The 20,674-nt window shown below is 41.0% G+C and overlaps 1 protein-coding gene across 7 annotated transcripts; it reads right to left on the bottom strand.

Moving 5' to 3' along the window:
* Window positions 1–12,810: 12,810 nt before the first annotated feature.
* Window positions 12,811–20,674, bottom strand: LIG4 (DNA ligase 4). Of its 7 annotated transcripts, none has more exons than XM_025262591.3 (2): window positions 20,541–20,674; window positions 12,811–17,031 (listed from the first exon to the last, which is right to left on the bottom strand). In XM_025262591.3, exon 2 carries the CDS (start codon window positions 17,001–17,003, stop codon window positions 14,268–14,270), a length of 2,736 nt encoding a protein of 911 aa, XP_025118376.2. In that variant the 5' UTR covers window positions 17,004–17,031; window positions 20,541–20,674; the 3' UTR covers window positions 12,811–14,267. The 7 variants fall into 7 exon arrangements, with proteins under 7 accessions (XP_025118376.2, XP_006056294.2, XP_025118378.2 ...); XM_006056232.4 differs by having other exon boundaries at window positions 20,451–20,577; XM_025262593.3 differs by lacking the exon at window positions 20,541–20,674 and adding an exon at window positions 20,451–20,538 and having other exon boundaries at window positions 12,811–16,951.

Genomic DNA, 20,674 nt, shown 5'->3' with positions numbered 1-20,674 from the left:
TTTATATCCTTTTGCAGGCTTCCCTTGTGGCTCAGCTGGTAAAGAATCCACCTGCCATGTGGGAGACCTGGGTTCGATCCCTGGGTTAGGAAGATCCCCTGGAGAAGGGAAAGGCTACCCACTCCAGTAGTCTGGTCTGGAGAATTCCATGGACTGTATACTCCATGGGGTCACAAAGAGTCGGACACGAATGAGCGACTTTCACTTCACTATACCATTTTGCACACATTGCGTGCTATGAAATCTTCTTACTCAAAAATTTAAGAGCTGTATTATGTCATTATATGAAGCTCTTTATTTGACTTAACCATTTAGATTCTTCCCCAATGTTTTCTATTGCAAACAGTATTGTGGTAAGCACCCTTGCATACATGTCTCTCCATACACAGAATTTCATTGTAAAGAGTGATGCTAACCATGAGGGCTTCACTGATGGCTCAAGCAGCAAAGAACCTGCCTGTAATGCAGGATACTTGGGTTTGATCCCTGGGTCAGGAGGATCCCCTGGAGAAGGGAATGGCTACCTACTCTAGCATTCTTGCCGGGAGAATTCATGAAAAATGTAACCCCCACATTCTTACTATGTTAAAATAAATGAATATGATTAAAATTATGCATATCATCTCCACCTCTCCCATCAGGTATTTGATGGCAACTGATGATTAGCAACTGCTCCTACAGTGATCTCATTTACACTAATTAACAAAATCAAATAAGGCTGAAATTTATTGTCCTGCTCAGTGAATCATGAGTCTGGCAGCTGCTCCTACCAAGGCTGGCATTGGAGCCTGGTTGTAACAGATTGTCTGAAAAAGTATTTTGCTGATTATCTTCTAATGAATTTATTCTTAGGAGACAATAGTATGAGAAATACATCAAGAGATTTCTCTACTGAAAAAAATTTAAGCTAATTTTACATGAGGATTTCCTATACAAAAGAGGAAGCTCCTTCAATCAATCAGCTTACACTGATGGAAGCCAGGAAGCTCTGGTTTTATGTTACTGTGGGCTGAGGTACCATCATTTATTTAATCAGACTTCTGTCATATTTAATTTATTCTCTCTTCTTCCATAGTATAATTTTACAGTACCTATGCTATGCTTATAAATGTATGTTTCTGTATATGTGTAACAACTTCTGAAAGATAAATCTCTGAAAATTCACTCACTTGGCCAGACTATAAATACATTTTAAATTTTGTTAGCTATTTTCAGTCAGAATGCCAATATATACATGATATAAATATTTGCATCAAAAAAAGCATGAGAATATCTATTTTCCTCACATTTTTAACAACAAAATACTTTCAAAGTTTTGGTTTGCAAATCAGATGGCAAGAAGAAAAATAATTTAGTTTGTCATTGTTATGGATAAGGAGGATATATTTTTATAAATTTAAAAACCCTGTGTTTTGTTAGAAGTATTTTTTTATGTTTTTGAACAGTTTTTCATATACTTCTATTTGTTATTTTTTTATCTAGTTGATTAGCCTTTCTTATCAGAGCTCTTTATGTAATAAAGGAAAGTCATTTTTCTGTTATTTTGTTACAAATACTTTTGTTACAAATGCTTGTGTCACCTCCTTTGACTTATGGCATTTACCACAGAGTGTTTTTACAAATTATATTCATTAAATTTAGCAATCTTTTCTTCTCTGGCTTCTATTTTTGTTTTTGTTTTCAGTACTTAAAACACCCTTCTCCTAAATTTGTATTATTTGCATGGCTTCCTTTTACTTTCATCTATCTGTTTGTTTGAGATGTATTTAAACAATGAGAGAGGCTTTGTTTCCTAGATGATTACACAGTTGTCTCCAAGCTACTTATTAAATCATTTGTGGTTTCCCTCATTGACATGAAGCATCACCTTTATAAGACACTGAAGTTCTCATATGCGTCCATCGGAATTCTGCAAAACCAAACAGCTCAGAATTCTTTACCCCAGTAGGTGAGGCTGAGTTAAAGAGAGCACTGTTATTTAAATCTAGAGGTTAGATTCTATCTCCTAACAATAAAATGGTCACATTAGGTAAAATTGAGAGCTATACTGAAATTTAAAGGCATTCATCCCATCAAAGGATAAAATTATATTTATGGGACATGATTTCCACTTCATATCTAGAGAAAAAACAATTGTATTATACTCTTTCTTGGTTTCTTTTAGGTTTTTGCAAATCATTTTATTGTGTTCTTTTTATCAGACCCAATCGAAATTACACAGTGACTCGTGGGCCAGAGAAAATCAGTTTATAAATGCAGACAGTAGAATTTTTCTATTTTCTTTATAATTATTAAAGTTGTACTGTGCATTCTTGCTAATCCCCTGCCCCCACACATACAGTGTTGTAAAACTGGGAGAAATGTACTCTGATTTAGCAAACATACCCCAGAGAAAAACCTATAGTTTTCTTGATCTTAATGAGCCAATTTATATACACTCATATCCCAGCCATCGAAAATTGGCTCAGGTCCTGATTCCTATCTTTTTCATTATACTTATCAAAAAGCAGGCAGTGTCTCTCAGGCCTCTGAGGCTTGGCTGGGGTCCTGAACACAGAGGGTCATGGGACGGTCTTCCAGACTGGTAATTAATAATAAATAGCATTTGCAGAGTACTTCACATCTTCAAAGGACTTCACAAACAGTAATTAACCCACATTCTAACACTTTTAAAGGAAGAACCAGGAATTAGCTTTTGGTTTATGAATGAGAAACTGGCTTCCAATGAAGCTGTGGTTATGCACGGTCTTTTGGAGTTACAAGGAATATCAGGGCTTCTTTCCTTACATTTCAGGTGAATAGTTCTCAGCCTCACCGTTATCGACATTTTGGTCTGGATCATTACCTCGGGAGGGGAGCTTTTCTGCTTCTTGTAAGATATTTAACAGCATCCTTGACCTCTGACCCCTTGAGGCCAGTCATACCACCCAAGTCCTGACAAATCAAAAGCTCTCCAAGTGTTGACAAACCCCTGGTGGGCAAAAGTCACTCCCAGCTTCTATGATTTGCAACTGCCACTTTGTAGGAGAAAGGGCCAAAAAAAGACTGGTAATGCCCATTACAGGGTTCCTGGTACAAACTAAGTTTTTTTCTCCAATTCACATTCTGTTGTTACGTGAATCACAGAACCTCTGCACCTATTGCTTTTCCTCCTCATTTATATACAAAAATAATAACTGACAAGATAGAGCCTTCTAAATATAGTTCTAATATGAACTCACATGTGTGTGGGCATACACACACACACACACACACACACACACTCCTCATAACAGCTGCATAAACCAGGTACCACCACTGCCCTACTTTACACAAGAGGAATCGTGGACACAGAAAGGTTGCAGAACTTGTCTAAGTCAGTGAAAAGTGTGTTAGTCGCTCAGTCACGTCTGACTCTTTGTGGCCCCATGGACTGTAGCCCACCAGGTTCCTCCGTCCACGGAGTTGTCCAGGCAAGATTCCCTTCTCCAGGGGATCTTCCTGACCCAGGGATCAAACTAGGGTGGCCTCCTGCATTGCAGATGGATTCTTCACCATCTGAGCTACCAGGGAAGCCCCTAGGTAGGTAAGCCTAGGTTCAACTCAGGCACTTTTCTTCCAGGGTCTGCGCTGTCGATGACTGAGCTATACCTGGATATATGTTGTATGTGCTTTTTTTTTTTCCCCAGCAATGAGTTTTGCAGAAGTGGAAACTGTTCAGTAAGTGTCAGCATAAAGTCTCTAAAAAACAACAGTGGTGATATGAATAAGGAAAACAAAGTCTCAAGAAAAGCAGTGGGGCAGCTGGGCCGATGTATATTTGTGAATAAGTATATGGTGAATCACTTGATAAACACAAGACACACTGAAGCATAAAAGACTCACAAAGCATGATTCATATCCTCAAGGAGCCAATCCAGAATATGATATCAGATAAAAGGATTACAAGGCAGAAAAATTATAAGGAATACCTCAAATTCTAAATTCCTGGGTGGTAGGGAGAAGATTTATTATGCTGAAGGCACTAGGATAGATCGTCTGGCAAAAACATCATGTGAGCTGTGACTCATACTTTGCCAACAAGGGTCCATCTAGTCAAGGCTATGGTTTTTCCAGTGGTCATGTATGGATGTGAGAGTTGGACTGTGAAGAAAGCTGAGCACCGAAGAATTGATGCTTTTGAACTGTGGTGCTGGAGAAGACTTTTGAGAGTCCCTTGGACTGCAAGGAGATCCAACCAGTCCATTCTAAAGGAGATCAGTCCTGGGTGTTCTTTGGAAGGACTGATGCTAAAGCTGAATCTCCAATACTTTGGCCACCTCATGTGAAGAGTTAACTCATTGGAAAAGACTCTGATGCTGGGAGGGATTGGGGGCAGGAGGAGAAGGAGATAACAGAGGATGAGATGGCTGGATGGCATCACTGACTTGATGGACATGAGTTTGGGTGAACTCCGGGAGTTGGTGATGGACAGGGAGGTCTGGCATGCTGTAATTCATGGGGCTGCAGAGTTGGACACAACTGAGTGACTCTGCTGAACTGAGGATTTGAAATTTGAAGAATGAGGCCCTCAGAGGACATTTCAGATGGAAAAGATGAGATAGTCATAAAGTTGAAAGGATGAAGTGTAATAAGTCAGTTTGGTTGGAACTGGCTAAGCAGAGAGAGATAAGATTGAAAAATTATCAGTCTGGTAATAGGTAATCACTATTGGATAATTTGGTAATAGATAATTAGGCAGGTAATAAATGAGCTTCCCAGGTGGTTCAGTGGTAAAGAATTCACCCACCAATACAGGAGATGCAGGTTCAACCCCTGGTCTGGGAAGATTCCCTAGAGAAGGGAATGTCTATCCACTCCAGTATTCTTGCTTGGGAAATCCCACGGACAGAGGAGCCTGGCGGGCTAATGTCCATGGGGTCACAAGAGTCAGACATGCCTGCACGACTGAGCATCCACGCACAATAAATGTACTACAGTCTGTCTGAACTTTTCCTACTACCAAGCAAAGGAATGCGAATGAGAAAGAATTTCTTCAGCGCTTCATGTGAACTAAGCACTGGTGAGCACTTTGACATACATTACCGTCTTTAATCACTGAAGGGTCTCAGAGAGAGAACAGGATGAGAAGAGCTATTGGTTTCAACTGCTGAGTTTTCAACTGGAGACTCAACTGGGAAAGCATCTGCTTCCCTGCGCTCATGGTTCAGTTTTTACAGCTATAGGATCCATCACAGCTTTTGTCTATGAAAGTCAGAAAGAAGAGAGAGAAGAGAGACAAAGAGGCTGGGGTGAGCCTGCTACTAAGATGGAGACTTCTACAGTGCGGGGTAGTTACGGAATACCACCCATCACCTCGTATTTTTCTACTGATGAAGAAGCAAATCACGGGTCCTGCCTTCCATCAAGTGGAAGGGATTCTGTTGCTGTTGTTACTGAGTTTCTAAATCCTATGAGACTCCTTTGTGACCCCATGGACTGTAGCCCGTGAGGCTTCTCTGTCTATGGGATTTCGAGGATGGAAACACAAAGAGGCAGAGACCACGGGGACCACCTTAAAGTCTGCCCACCATAGTCCATCCTCTGACCCTCAAAGATTTACTTCCCTCCCATATGCAAAGTAATTTGCACCCTGCCAAGCTGTGCAAGAGTCTCATCCCATTATAATATCAGCAAAGTACAAAACTCTTTGTCTACATCAGGATCAGGTGTGAATGAGGTCTCTAGTATAAAGCTCTCCATCTATGGATGGGCAAAACAGAAGACATAAATTATCTGCCCCCATACAGCCAGCACACCATGGTGGGAGTGACCAGGAACGAGAGCTGGACGCATTGCCCTTCGGCAGGGAGGAGAAATGCAAGACAGAGAGGAGCCTCTGTCCACAGCAGTTGTGAACTGCAGCCAGGCTTGGAGTTTCTGGATTTGTTTCCAAAGCTTGGGAATGATTCTCTGTGGCTCTTGGCTCCACTCTCTGGGCTCGTGGTTCTGCCCTCTGACTCATCCTTTTTTCATGAAAGAAAGCATATGTTTGCAATTGAGTAGTCTTCTGAGACTGCGTCCTGCCAGCAGAACTTGGGTGTTTTCCCTCGGTCTCTTTTCACTTTATACTCTCTCGGTCCCTTCCAGGCTAAGCTGGCAGTGTGTTTGCTGAGATAATTTTTTCAGGAACCCTGTGGATCTCCCGAGGGGGGTTCACAGTGGGGTTCACTCCTCCGGACAAAAGTCACACAACAGCGCAAGACGAGACCTTTTGTCCTTTGGCCTCCTTCTGAGATGGCTCAGAGACAAACACGACATCAAACCTACTCTGGGTTGTGGGTATATTAACAGGATGGTGGAGAGGACCTGAGAGAAGGTCTTCAAAGAACCACTTGGTGCACATCTGATCTTTACATATTTCTGAGGTCTCAGCAAAGTTTCCCCAGTCAGACCTTCAGTTTTTACTGTGTGTGATACTTTTGAAGCAATGTCTTCATTTCAATAGCTTTGCTATCTAGAGGCTGAGAATTTTCAAAATCATCAAACTACGTTTTCTTTCACAGGCAGAAAAATGTTTTTGTTTGAATCCTTTTGCATTTTCCTATGCTGCTGCTACTGCTGCTAAGTCGCTTCAGTCATGTCCGACTCTGTGCGACCCCATAGACGGCAGCCCATCAGGCTCCCCCGTCCCTGGGATTCTCCAGGCAAGAACACTGGAGCGGGTTGCCATTTCCTTCTCCAATGCATGAAAGTGAAAAGTGAAAGTGAAGTCGCTCAGTCATGTCCGACTCCTAGTGACCCCATGGACTGCAGCCTACCAAGCTCCTCCGTCCATGGGATTTTCCAGGCAAGAGTACTGGAGTGGGGTGCCATTGCCTTCTCCGCATTTTCCTATAAGCAGCAATAAACCAGGGGGCACCTCGGGCACTTTGCTTGTGAATCGCCTTTACTATGTAACCAAGGTTGTCACCTACACACTTTTCACATAATGTCAGGAGTGAAAGGGAAAGTGTTAGTCACTCAGTTCAGTCAGTCACTTGTGTCTGACTCTTTGCGACCCCATGAACCGCCACACGCCAGGCCTCCCTGTTCACCAACTCCTGGAGTTTACCCAAACTCATGTGCATTGAGTCGGTGATGCCATCCAATCATCTCATCCTCTGTCGTCCCCTTCTCCTCCCGCCTTCAATCTTTCCCAGCATCAGGGTCTTTTCCAATGAGTTAGTTCTTTGCATCAGGTGGCCAAAGCATTGGAACTTCAGCTTCAACATCAGTCCTTCCAATGAATATTCAGGACTGATTTCCTTTAGGATGGACTGGTTGGATCTCCTTGCAGTCCAAGGGACTCTCAAGAGTCTTCTCCAATACCACAGTTCAAAAGCATCAATTCTTCAGCGCTCAGCTTTCTTTATAGTCCAACTCTCATATCCATACATGACTACTGGAAAAACCATAGCCTTGACTGATGGACCTTTGTTGGCAAAGTAATGTCTCTGCTTTTTAATATGCTATCTAGGTTGGTCATAGCTTTTCTTTCAAGGAGCAAGTGTCTTTTAATTTCATGGCTTCAGTCAGCATCTGCAGTGATTTTGGAGCCCCCAAAAATAAAGTAACTTACTATTTCCACTGTTTCCCCATCTATTTGCCATGCAGTGATGGGAACAGATATCATGATCTCAGTTTTCTGAATGTTGAGTTTTAAGCCAGCTTTTTCACTCTCCTCTTTCACTTACATCAAGAGGCTCTTTAGTTCTTCTTTGCTTTCTGCCATAAGAGTGGTATCATCTGCATATCTGAGGTTATTGATATTTCTCCTGGCAATCTTGGTTCCAGCTTGTGCTTCATCCAGTCCAGCATTTCTCATGATGTACTCCGCATATAAGTTAAATAAGTAGGGTGACAATATACAGCCTTGATGTACTTCATTCCCTATTTGGAACCAGTATGATGTTCCATGTCCAGTTCTAACTGTCGCTTCTTGACCTGCACACAGGTTTCTCAAGAGGCAGGTCCGGTGGTCTGGGATTCCCATCTCCTTCAGAATTTTCCAGTTTGTCATGATCCACACAGTCAAAGGCTTTGGCATAGTCAATAAAGCAGAAGTAGATGTTTTTCCGGAACTCTTGCTTTTTAGATGACCCAACAGATGTTGGCAATTTGATCTCTGGTTCCTCTGCCTTTTCTAAATCCAGCATGAACATCTGGAAGTTCATGGTTCATGTATTGCTTAAGCTTGGCTTAGATAATTTTGAGCATTACTTTGCTAGCGTGTGAGATGAGTGCAATTGTGTGGTAGTTTGAATATTCTTTGGCATTGCCTTTCTTTGGGATTGGAATGAAAACTGACCTTTTCCACTGCTGAGTTTTCCAGATTTGCTGGCATATTGAATGCAGCACTTTCACAGCATCATCTTTTAGGATTTGAAATAGCTCAACTGGCATTCCATCACCTCCTCTAGCTTTGTTCGTAGTGATGCTTCCTAAGGCCCACTGGACTTCACATTCTAGGATGTCTGGCTCTAGGTGGGTGATCATACCATCGTAATCATCTGGGTCATGAAATTTTTTTTTGTATAGTATTTTTGTGTATTCTGGCCACCTCTTCTTAATATCTTCTGCTTCTGTTAGGTCTGTACTGTTTCTGCCCTTTCCTGAGCCCATCTTTGCCTGAAATGTTCCCTTGGTATCTCTAATTTTCTTGAAGAGATCTCTAGTCTTTCCCATTTTATTGTTTTCCTCTATTTCTTTGCACTGATCAGTGAGGAAGCCTTTCTTATCTCTCCTTGCTATTCTTTGGAACTCTACATTCAGATGCTTCTATCTTTCCTTTTCTCCTTTGCTTTTCGCTTCTCTTCTTTTCACAGCTATTTAGATTACATAAAAATTAGGGAATGCAGAGTGTTGAGTGGTATTTTTGCTCTTAAGTATTATGATACATTTTGCAAGAACTTGAAGGCCTGGATTATCCTCAGAATTCAATTTACTTTGATTTTTTGAAAGGGCACAACTTCAAGTTGGCAGTAGCTGCCTGATTCCTTAATGAACAAGTAGAAGCATCTAAGGAACAATAGTGCCATTCAGTAAGACTATCAGGAGCTTTGACAATTTTACAGTCATCAGTCGAAACTGATTAACAGGGACTTCCCTGGTTGTCCAGTGGTTAGGACTCTGCACTTCTGCAGCAGGGGGCATGAGTTCGATCCCTTGTTGGCGGATTTTGGGAACCAAGATCCCACAAGCTGCATGGCACAACAACAACAACAAACAACAACAACAACAACAAAACCAAAAAAAGGAAAAAGAACAAACAAAAAAACTGATTACCAAAATTTTAGGTACTGATATTCTCGAGATCTCATGAGCGTCAGTTCATCTGTCTTATCCCATAACAGGAAGTACACTAACTCTACAAAACAACACCTGCTATTATTTGAGCAATAAGCCTGTGCCAGACTAATGTTGGTCTTCCCTCGTGGCTCAGCTGGTAAAGAATCCACCTGCAATGTGGGAGACCTGGGTTCGATCCCTGGGTTGGGAAGATCCCCTGGAGAAGGGAAAGGCTACCCACTCCAGTATTCTGGCCTGAAGAACTCCATGGACTGTCTATAGTCCATGGGGTCGCAGAGTCGGACACGACTGAGTGACTTTCACTTTCACTTTGAGAGTAATGTTAATGCTTTGTGTCTTCAGTCTCCATACTTCCTTGTTGTCCATTTTTGGATGAGATTAATTCCCCTGAATGTTTGGAAGAACCTGTAGTCAAGAGTAACTTCTCATTTCACAGAAGTCTCACTGCTCTTTTCCAAAACACAGTGACTTGCTTCCTGAAAATGTTGGCTATTTCATTCCCCACTCTCATTTAGACCTTGGATTTATCTCTATTATCCCTAGCTTGCCTTTTTTTTTTTTTTTTCAACCCAACCCCAGTAGTTTATTTCCAGTCCTGGAAGCATTGAGGTGGCTCAGTCTTGCACATTGGTCTAGACGGTGCCTTTGGGTTCGGGTGGGGCTCCTTTTCCTCTCCTGCTACCGTCTTGGACAAAACCCCTCCCAGTTTCAGGGTGTTCCGTCTGGTCCTCTGTGCTTTTCAATAAACATCTGCTGATTATCTGTGTAGTTTCTGGGTTTCTCAGGGCCCTGAGACGCCCATATGATCCTTCTTTTTCATTCAAATATTAATCTCACTGAGACTTGTAGTTCACCTGTTTACCCTCACCTCTTGCACATTTAGATTTTTGGGGACACCTCATTACCTGGTCCTGTCATAAATGTTGTCCTTGGGTGTTTTGTTATTATCTAGCTGTTTCATCTGGTTTTTATGTGCTAATTTGTAAGAGATGCAAAAATCATTGTTAGTGCCATCATCATCCCCAAATTTCCAAAGCTACTGGTTTTTTAAAGCATTCATGTTTAAGAAGTCTGTTTTTACTTATTTTTACTTCCTTGACTAAAAATGCAGTAGAATTTCTATACCAATTTTGTATTGCTCTTTAATCAATTAACGGAGTTACACGACCTAACATATTAATACTGGCTCATCCTCATATTCATGGGCTTCCCTGGTGGCTGTTAGAAAAGAATCCACCTCAATGCAGGAGACCTGGGTTTGATCCCTGGGTTGGGAAGATCCCCTGGAGGAGGCCGTGGCAACCCACTCCAGTGTTCTTTCCTGGAGAATTCCCCCATGGAGGAGGGAGCCTCCAGAGAAGCCTGGCAGGCTACAGTCCACCACGGGGCCGCAGAGTCGGACAGGACTGAGACACTCAGAGCAACTCAGCACATATTCATGGGAACTGCCTACTACTTGGAAATATTTTACCGCTCTTCTTTTTGCAATATTTACTTTCTAAAAGAAGTGTTGTTGAACCATTTTGTCTGAATGTAACTATACAGTCAACTACGTTTTTAGTATTTAGTAACTAACTAGGATTTACAGAGTAGAATGTATAAATCTCAAGTTCAGAAGCTTTGGAGGATGTGCATGCCCATGTAGCTGCAGCACAATCACATATCATCTTTCCATCACTCTAGAAAGCTCCCTTTGCTCACCTCCAGTCAATCTCCCTACTTGGGAGGATTCTGTCTTTACAAAGTCAGGGGATGCAGAACCAACAGGCCATCTCAAGTCACTGGACATTATTAGTGATGGTGATTCAGTGCTTTTGACCAGGGAAGTAATATGAAATGACTTGCATGTTTAAAAGTAAAAATTCTGTTTGGGAGAAGAGATTGTAGTGAAGTGTACAAGGAAAAAGGCCAATTAAGAGGTCATTCTTAAGTCCAGTAGGTCAAACAGGGTCGACTACAGTAATCATTATGCAGTGAAGAGATGTAGACTACAGTTACTGTAAGTAGTTAAGGGGTGAGGTGTAGGCTATGGTTACCCTAAGTGGTGAATCTGTTTGGAGGCTGGATCCAACAAGATATGCTATGCACTGAAGCTATGAGAGCAGATGGGGAGTCAGGGATGAAGCTACTTGAGCAGCCTGGTGAGTAGACATACAATTTAGTGAAGTGGGGAACTGTGTGGATGAGGTCTAGTTTGCTTATTTTATAAAGCAGAATCAGACCCACAGACTTGGAGAATGATTTTAAGATTGCCACAGGGAAGACTTAGGGTAAGGGGCAGACTGGGAGTTTGGGATGTACACACTTGGACATGTACATACTGCTTTACTTAAAACAGATAACCAACAAAGATCTGCTGTATAGCACAGGAAATTCTGCCCAATACTTTATAATAACCTAAATGGGAAAAGAATCTGAAAAAGAATGGACAAATATATATGTGCAACTGAGTCACTTTGCTGTACACCCAAAACTGACACAACATTGTTAATCAGCTATGCTTCAATATAAAATTTTTTTAAAAAGATGTTTGAGAAATCAAGAAGTCTACTATGAAATATCATTAGATGAAATTATGTGATCTAAGGTTGCTTCAAAATAATTCAGAGGTCTGTAAATATGAAAAAGATTGATAATTGCTAATTGTTGAGAATGGGTCCTATGCACATACAGGTTCATTATGTCAGCCTCCTTGTTGCATTTACCATTTTCTTCTATGAGTAAAAAAAGAATCGTTATGGTTGGACAGGTTGAGAGGGCCAAATGACTTCATGTGATGCTATGTAAATGGTCAGATACGTGAACTCAAGCAAAGAAACTGGGACTAAAGAAATGTGGGAGTCATTAGTGCATTTAAAGCCACTGGGCAGGATTCAAACACTTGTGGACTGAAAAGAGGGAGAACAGGTCTAGAAACTGAACTCTTCAGCATTTAAAGATGAGGAGACTCTAAAAAGGCATTCTTGCCAGAGTTTCACAGTGTGTCTCAAATCACGGAAAAATACGTAACTTGCAATCAGCAATTCCATTCCTAATAATGTAAACAATTTACTGCAATGTACAAGAAAGAAGTTCAGGTGACACAGTGAAGTAACCTGGAAACCAATGAGGGCCAGCAAATGGTACAGCTTAGTGACCATAAATATTCTCATCATTTATTGAGAAAAGCTAATCATATAAAGCATGATAGCTTATTTTATACTGTTGACACTGAAAATATGTATTTTGTACTTTCCTTATCATCAAACACCTAAAATAGTAGATGTTATTATCTTTGGTGGTAAAATTGTGTCCTTTTCTCTTCACTACACATTTTTTGCAATTTTTCTCAATAGACATTGGGTACAACTACACAAATTTAAAATTTTTAATAAAGCTCATTTAGTAATATGAAACACAAAGGCTCTTCAACAGGAACTGACTTAAATCAAAATGACATTGATGCCTTAACGTCTACTTGACTGAAATAACAATTATGAATTTTTTTAAATAAACAAATTATTTTAATAGCGTATTAAATATTTTATTTAAATTAAGAAATACAACAAAATAACATACATTTGTTCCTCTGTTTGAATAAAATAACTATTTACAAACAATCTACACACAGCTTCTCAGGTACCAAATTCCAAGTATTTAACTGATGTCATGAAACATATTTTTCAAAATGTATAGGCTGCATTCCAAAATCTGGTATATTTTGGTTTTACATATTTGGTATATAAATCCAGATGTAATATATTTATATTTACTATACACTTTAAATAATCTAAGAAAAAATAAGTCATTTTAAAAAAATCAAAGCAATTTACTTCTTTGTAGAGAAAGTTACAACACATACACCATTCTGATACCTTTTCAATGGGCCATACGTAGGAAAACCACTCTTTGCCGAATACTATTTATACTGAAGTACAAATTCATATAAAAATATTTTCTTTAAAATATGTTCTATTTTAGAAAAAAATTAAGTGTAGGCCAAGTACATTTAAAATTGCAAGAGATTTAAAAAATCAAACTGATCTAAGTTTTTAGACCATTACTCAATCTCCCCTGATTTAGCTAATAACATCATTAACAAGGTGCTTTTAAAGTGGTGCAATGCTAAAGAATCTGCCTGCCAATGCAGGGGATGCAGAAGACATGGGTTCAATCCCCTGGTTGGGAAGACTCCTTGGAGGAAATGGCAACCCACTCCACTATTCTTGCCTGGAAAATCCCATGGACAGAGAAGCCTGGCAGGCTACAGTCCATGGGGTTGTTAAGACTCAAACATGACTGAGCACACACACTCCCCCTGATCATTAACAAGTCATTTTATTCATGAGCCTGACCTTAACCTTAAAAAATAAATTTGTTCACATTTCACACTTAAAAGTGGAATTTTAGCCTTCAACTCAAAAAGACGCATTTACAAATCCAAATGTGCCAACAATATTTTTCTTGCAATGCTTTTATTAGACAAAAGCCATTATTAAAAATTTTATTCGACTTCAGAAAATCCTGTTTAGGTCACTACTTTTAATGAGTCTAAAAGCTTCTAAATCTATTTTATTAATATGAGTTAAAATTTTATATTTGTATAAGGAGATTGTAATGGTAAACTTTTTATTTCATCTTGGTCATAAAAATAATGAAATACTTACTATACTGCTAAAAATTTTTCTTTCTTGACATTGGGCCACAGGGTGTCTTTTCACCCTTTGTATTTCTTGTTAAACAATCCACTTTTTTCTTTTAAGTGTTTTCCTTGTATACATGAGTATCTTTTTTCTTATCATTAAAAGCTCTATAAAGATACAGGAAAAAAATAAAGTTATGATGACTGTCTGTATCTAGTAATACTTTTTAAGCACAGATTTCTAAAAGATAAAGATAAAACAGTTTAACATTTTATCATGATAATCTATTGCAATGAGTCGGTCAGATCTGAGGCTTGCCTCACTATAAAGCTAGCTTCAAACCAAATACCGATTTTCCTCCTGTAATTCACACTTGTCTATTGAAACAGTGACCCAACGTTCTTGTAAGATTTTAAATTTCCTCTTAAGAGTCCTTCGAATAGCTTTCAAGTCTGCAACCCGACTCTGATCCTCCCCAACAATCACGTGAGACACTCCCTCAGCTAAACAGGAAACTACTTGCGCTCCATGAAATCGAAGCTCCAAGGCTGTGATGGCTAACCTAGCTCCCTTGATTCTGGTACTTAAGTCATTGATGACAGCGTACAAGTCCAAATAAACGGTGTGGTGTCTAAACATGCTAAGAGGCGCGCTGGCCCAGGAATACCTGTGTTCCAAATCAGCAATCACAGGACTCATCTCCCCAGGAGTCTGCTCACCAGCATTTTTAATTCCCGAAAACACTTCCTTCAGTTGGTGCAAATCTGTGTCAACAAAGTAACTATCCCCGTATTGGTCGTATTCCTGGGCGAAGTGCTGCTTTGTCGACGGGCACATGTGGATCATGAAGCGGGGTTGCCAGGGCACACAGCTTCTGGTCCTAAAACACTCTAGCAGCCACTCTGGCTTGACGACATCATGTTTATCTGAAGAGATGATATTCTTCACTCGAATGTTCTCAGACCCTGCGATCACACAGTACGTGTCTGGGCCTGGGTTCTGTACTATGTAACCACCCAATTCGGCGATTCTGTTCTCCAGGTCAGGCTTGGGATGGCTGCTGGTTCCACTCATGACACAAAACTCCACATCTTCAAACACAGTAGAAACCCTGTTTATGTTAGAAAGGTTGGGAGCTTTTAGGTGCTCAATAATTCCAATGACTTTCTTCATCTTTGGGGCAGCTTTCCTCTTTTTCTCTTGTGGTTCATCATCGCCACCCATGTAAAGGTGTCTGGACGCGAGCTTTCCACAGGCTTTCCCTCGAAGTTGCTCTAAGTCCTCCAGGGATGTACATTCGTACCATTCTTTGTCTTCTCTTATCTTCTCGATCCGTGGAAAACGCAACGTGCAGCCGGTTTTATACATGTCACTGGGGACGATCTCTGTGGCCTTAACCTGAACAATGACTGAATTGCAAGGCTCGATGTAGACCTCTGGCTTCTCTGTTCCACATAGAATGTTGCTTGGTGGGGCTTTCCTATGAAAAGGCTTCCAGTGTTTGGCCAACTTCAAACCCAGGTCATACAGTTCTTTCATGGTGTAACCCGAGCCCACACGGCACAGAGTATGAAACACTGAGGGTTTTTCACCAGAAAGGGGCTTCTCTGCCACAGCGCACAAAAAATGAGACATCATCCCGCCCCGGGCACCCTTCCCCCAGTAGCCCCCGATGATTAAGATGTCCAGCTCATCCATCAGTCCATTGACATACTCTGGTTTAATTTTTAACCATCCTTCACCTCTTTTATCGGGCTTGTAAATGGACAGCGGGTGTTTTACCATGATCCCCTCTTCTCTTTTATCTATCGCTTCATTCAAAGCATCAATTACTTCTTTCTTAGTATGAGCTTGTGTTTTCTGCACTATTTCTATTCTACCTGGTACAGGTGTGAAAACACTATTAAGAATTTCATACCTCTTTCTCAGGGTCTCATGTCCTAGCTTTTTATCATTAACCATCAACACATCAAAAACACAGTAACAAGTCTGCAGCTCAGAATCTTCTACCATTCTTTTAATATCAAACTTATTCCCCTTTTGCATAAAAGTCTGTGTGTTAGGGTTGTAGGCCATCATCTCACCGTCGAGGATACAGTTCAGCACTTCTGTTTTGAATGCATTATGAATGAATGGTGTGAGGGACCCTTCCTGTGGGGAAGCACCAAACTGGTCTACATAGTTATACCCATTGCGAGAGAAGTACCGGTACACATCCCCATCCTTGTGCATCTGCATCCGCTCGCCATCCAGCTTGGTTTCGATGTAGAAACTCTGATGTTTCATGTCCTTCTCAATCCGCTCGATATCTGCTATAGCGGCCAGCATAGGTTTAAAGGCAGAGAATAAGGTGATGGAAATGTCACTGAGTCCCACTGAAGGATCGTGCAGTTGCCTACAGACCTTCTCCAGATCTGTGGTGACATTATGCAACTCGGCAGCATCACTGTGAAAAACAGAAAATATAGTTTGCTGACTAAAGCCAAGCTTTAGGTCCTTAACAATCATCCGTATCAGCCACTTTTGTTCAAGTGCTGAACTCTGAGTTATAAGCTGAAGAACACTCTTCTTCATTAGGTCTTTCCTTTTGGCAGAATTATTGCTGGCAATGGAGTCTAAAATGTCATTTACTTGCTGAATGCTTAGGCTTCCTTTCTGTAGACACCTGGGTTTCAGTACAAAGTACGCAATCATTGCAAAGTCTCCAGCATCTCCACGGGTTCCGGTCGGTGTTCTGTAGTTCAAAAGTTTAAGGGCATCTTTTCCATCTCGAGGCAGGTTAAGCAATTCAATATAAAGCTTAGCCAGCATAGTTTCTTTGATTCCATAGGCCATTCTCTCTCTTTCCAGCTGAGGAAGAATAAGTCTCATGGCTGGATAAAAAGAATCTGTGACATCTTTTTGGTTCCTATGAAGGGCATCATGAAATTTTCTCCAAGAATCTAAAAATGCTTTGAAGTGTCTGATTTTTTCTGCACGCCCTTTACTTTTCTGTATTCGTTCTAAAGTCGAACATAAATCTGCAAAAGGAACATGAGATGCAACAGTTTGTGAGGTTTGTGAGGCAGCCATAGAAGCGATGGTGAATCTTCTGGTTTATCTGGTAAAGCAAAAAGAGAGTAACTTTAAAAGATAAAATTCAACTAAATATTTAATATAAAGACCTTATAGAGAGTGTGTGGTTTATAATAAATGTTCAGGAACATTCATTACATGAAAACAGATAATACTATAAATGATGTCTCTTTGCAACCTCTACACTGAATGATAATCAACTATTTTGCTTCAATCCCAGTTCATTTCTGGGCTCCTGAGGTCTTTTCTTGTATTGCTCTTCTTTTTCTTTCAGACCACCATCACACAGCATCAGAAACAAACTTTTTTTCTTTATTTACAAACAATTTTTCACATTTTATCTTATTTTTTTTATTATAGTTGATTTATAATGCTGTGTACATTTCTGCTGTAGAGCAAAGTGATTCAATTATACATATATATGTGTGTGTGCGTGTGATTTTTTCCTATTTTTATTATGGCTTATCACAGGATATTGAATATAGTTCCCTGTGCTATACAGGAGGCCCTTGTTGTTTATCCATTATATATAGGAAAAAAACTTCTTAAAATCATGTTTTTACCAAATCACTGGTTCACTGAATTGAAATTTGGCTGAACTGAACTTGTGCATAGATAATCCAGACCCCTCCCCTCCACATAAGCACCCTCTCCTTCCTGACAAAGTCTATGACTGTTCACTATCACTTCTTCCCTGCTCTGACAAGTCACTCTGGCAGCCAAAGCCCAAATCAAAATACTCTCCCCATAAAATTCTCACTTTACCTAGCTCTCAACTCTAGCATCACAGTTTGTACAGTTTCACAAATTTGAACTCATCAGCACAGGTTTTTGGCTCATGTTCTCATGCCAGTAATCCTCCAACCACCTGCTGACCACACATGGGCTAGACACTGTGCTGCGGGCAAATACAGTGTGCTTCTGCCTTAGGTGCACGTTCTATAGTGAAAAGAGGATGTTATGGGAATGGTTATAAAGTGCTAACTGCTTTAATAAAAATATAATAGAAGTAAAATGCCATGAGACAGAGCTCCCCACTGAAGACTCTTCTAAAATCACTGAGGGAAAAATGCGGACCTTGCTGGACTAGGGTCTAGATTATTTGTTAAAGTGGTTACCACAATAAAATTACTTTGAAGCTTTAAATATTCGTGCATGTTCTATTAAAATGTATAACAGAACTATTTTAATATGGTTTAAACTATATAACACTAAAATATACTAACTTTTGCCAAAAAAGATTTAAGTAAAATGTGTACTCTAAGAATCTGAAGAATGCCTTATATTGTAGTTTCAGACACCTCAAGTAGTTCTCAAGTAGCCCAGAGAGCAGGGAGCCAAAGCTGCCTCCAGGAGCGGGGAGATCTCTTGTGGTACAGAGTCCAGGAGATTCCCCACCCTAGGAAACAAAAGGGAATCTCACAATGTCAGCACAAGGCCACGTAACCTAGCAGTTGGCACAAGGAGTCAGTCACCATGCCACATTTACTAAACTGTCAGTCTCTGGAAGTTAGAAATCGGTATAATTTGTACCACATAAATTGGCACATAGGAGTTCATCGGTTTGTTGAATGAATTACTGAAACATGGAGCTGAGTTCCTGGAAAAGCACACCAGGGAAAGCCAGGAGCTGATCACTCACCCACACAAACACAAGTGGTGGAGTGTTTGCTTAAAACATTCAGCAGTCATGACCATTTTGGGGAAGGTGAACAACATCCATTTGGGGGCCTATAGGGAAAAACAGCCTCCCTTCTCAAATTCCTGGCAAAGGAAACCCAACTTCTTCTACCCAGTCAGACAGGCCAGGAGAAGACCACAATGCTGAGTGTTTTATCTTTGAATATGGGAGCTGGCTTCCCCTTGCTGTCTCATTTGCATAACTGACTGCAGCACCTGTTTAGATCCATTTACTGTCTCATCTCTCAAGACCTGCTCCCTCAACCCAGCACATTATGACACACAATGCCCTGCTTACAATTCATATACAATATGTATAAAATGAAGTATGTTGAGAAACACTTTTTTGAATGCTCAAGTCTGGTGTACAGTTTCTGATCTATCTGTAGATTCTACTATGAACTCAAAGTCAGTTTCCCTGAGGAAGTCCCAGGCCAGGACTCATATTATAGGAGCAGTGAGAACCGCATAGTGACACAGAGCTGTACATGCATCCTAAGGCTGCCACACAGATAACAGAGATTCCAAAATTAGCATAAAATGAATATACTTCGAAAATTTTTACTTATGAAAACCGTACAAGAAGTCAAATATTAGTATTTCCACTGCTTTTTTACACACTCTTATTTTTTGGAATCTGAGCATTTTAGCTGATGTTTCTGATTTATGAAAAAGCAAAACAAACAAGTTTGTGCTTAGGGCTCAGAAGTCCAATAAATCCGAGCTAAGTGTGAAGTCTAACACTTATTAGCTGTGTGATATGACGCACTGTTTAATTTCTCTACTATTTAACTTCTCTAAGTTTCCTTAAGTGTGAAGTGAGGTTGATAACTACATATAAATTAGGATGACATCTGACAATTTACATAAGACGCTTAACGTAGTACTTGACATTTAATAAGCCCCTAACCAACTTCAGTACTAAAATGCTTGTTGGCTCAAAAAAAAAAAAAAACACACACACACACACTGAAAACATAAATATTACAAAGTACCAAGCAAAGCTCTTAAGAGAATGAATACAGGAATTAGTATTAATAATGACTCATCATCCATTCAACTGCTGCCTAGATGGCCGCCCTGAAGTGAAAACAAAACGAACTACCGAGGTTTTATTCCGTGAATAAGGGAGTCAACGCTATTTTATTGCAGAGAAAGTGACTGTACAACCCTCGACAAGACAAAAGGGATTACACTTTCCACAGCACTTTGTGATATTGTGGAAGAACCTCAGGAGAAAGAAATTAGTCGTGAGAAAAAAACCAGTGTAAGAAGAGAAACAAGCATTCCCTCCAAGCCCACACTCGCTCGTATCCCTCAGGCCAGACTCCCGTGCAAAATCACTGAAGGACCCATACTACCATCGACTGCGTCCGAGGGTCCCCAGTTGGCAGGGTGGGCGCCAGAATTTTGGCAATTCAAGCAGCCAACACGGTTCTTGAGAAAGTCAAAGGCACCACACTCCCTCGCCCCACGTCCCAATTGTGGGGTCCTGAGCAAGCACCTTGAAGCCGAGACGCGGCTTCTAACGCAGCGCGTCGTCAGGGCATCGACGCCCCCTCAGCTGGGGACGCCGGCGGATGAACCGAAGGACCAAGAAGAAACCTGAACTCTTAAGACCACAGCGTTTGCTGGACTGAGAAGACGAGCCACGGCCCCCGCCTCCTCGGCAACACTTGTCCAGCCTTCGCCTCACCTCTGGGCCCTCCCCGGAATGCGAGGCCCCTCCCCCGCCTCCGCCGCCGCACTAACCCCCTACCTGACCTGAAATCACAGGTGCGGCCACCAAACCGGAAGCAGGAGTGCGGACGGCCGCTTCCGGCAGCTGCTCCCTGCGCAGGCGCAGTCGCTTACCTGCGGACGGGGCGGTCCCGACTTAATAGGGATGCTGTGCGCATGCGCCGTCTGCACCTGCGGAGTCCAGAGGCTGTGATGTCAGGGAGACGATGTGCGCAGGCGCAGTAACCTTCCGGAGGGCTCTGGGAGGA

Source organism: Bubalus bubalis, chromosome 13 (genome assembly GCF_019923935.1).
Source record: "Bubalus bubalis isolate 160015118507 breed Murrah chromosome 13, NDDB_SH_1, whole genome shotgun sequence".
Classification (NCBI taxonomy): domain Eukaryota; kingdom Metazoa; phylum Chordata; class Mammalia; order Artiodactyla; family Bovidae; genus Bubalus; species Bubalus bubalis.
The sequence above is the reverse complement of the archived record's forward strand: the minus strand, read 5'-3'. Positions and strand labels throughout refer to the sequence as shown.

Bases quoted from the DNA above. Each gene is read 5' to 3' on its own strand.
- LIG4 (XM_025262591.3), bottom strand. From the start codon at position 17,003: ATGGCTGCCTCACAAACCTCACAAACTGTTGCATCTCATGTTCCTTTT.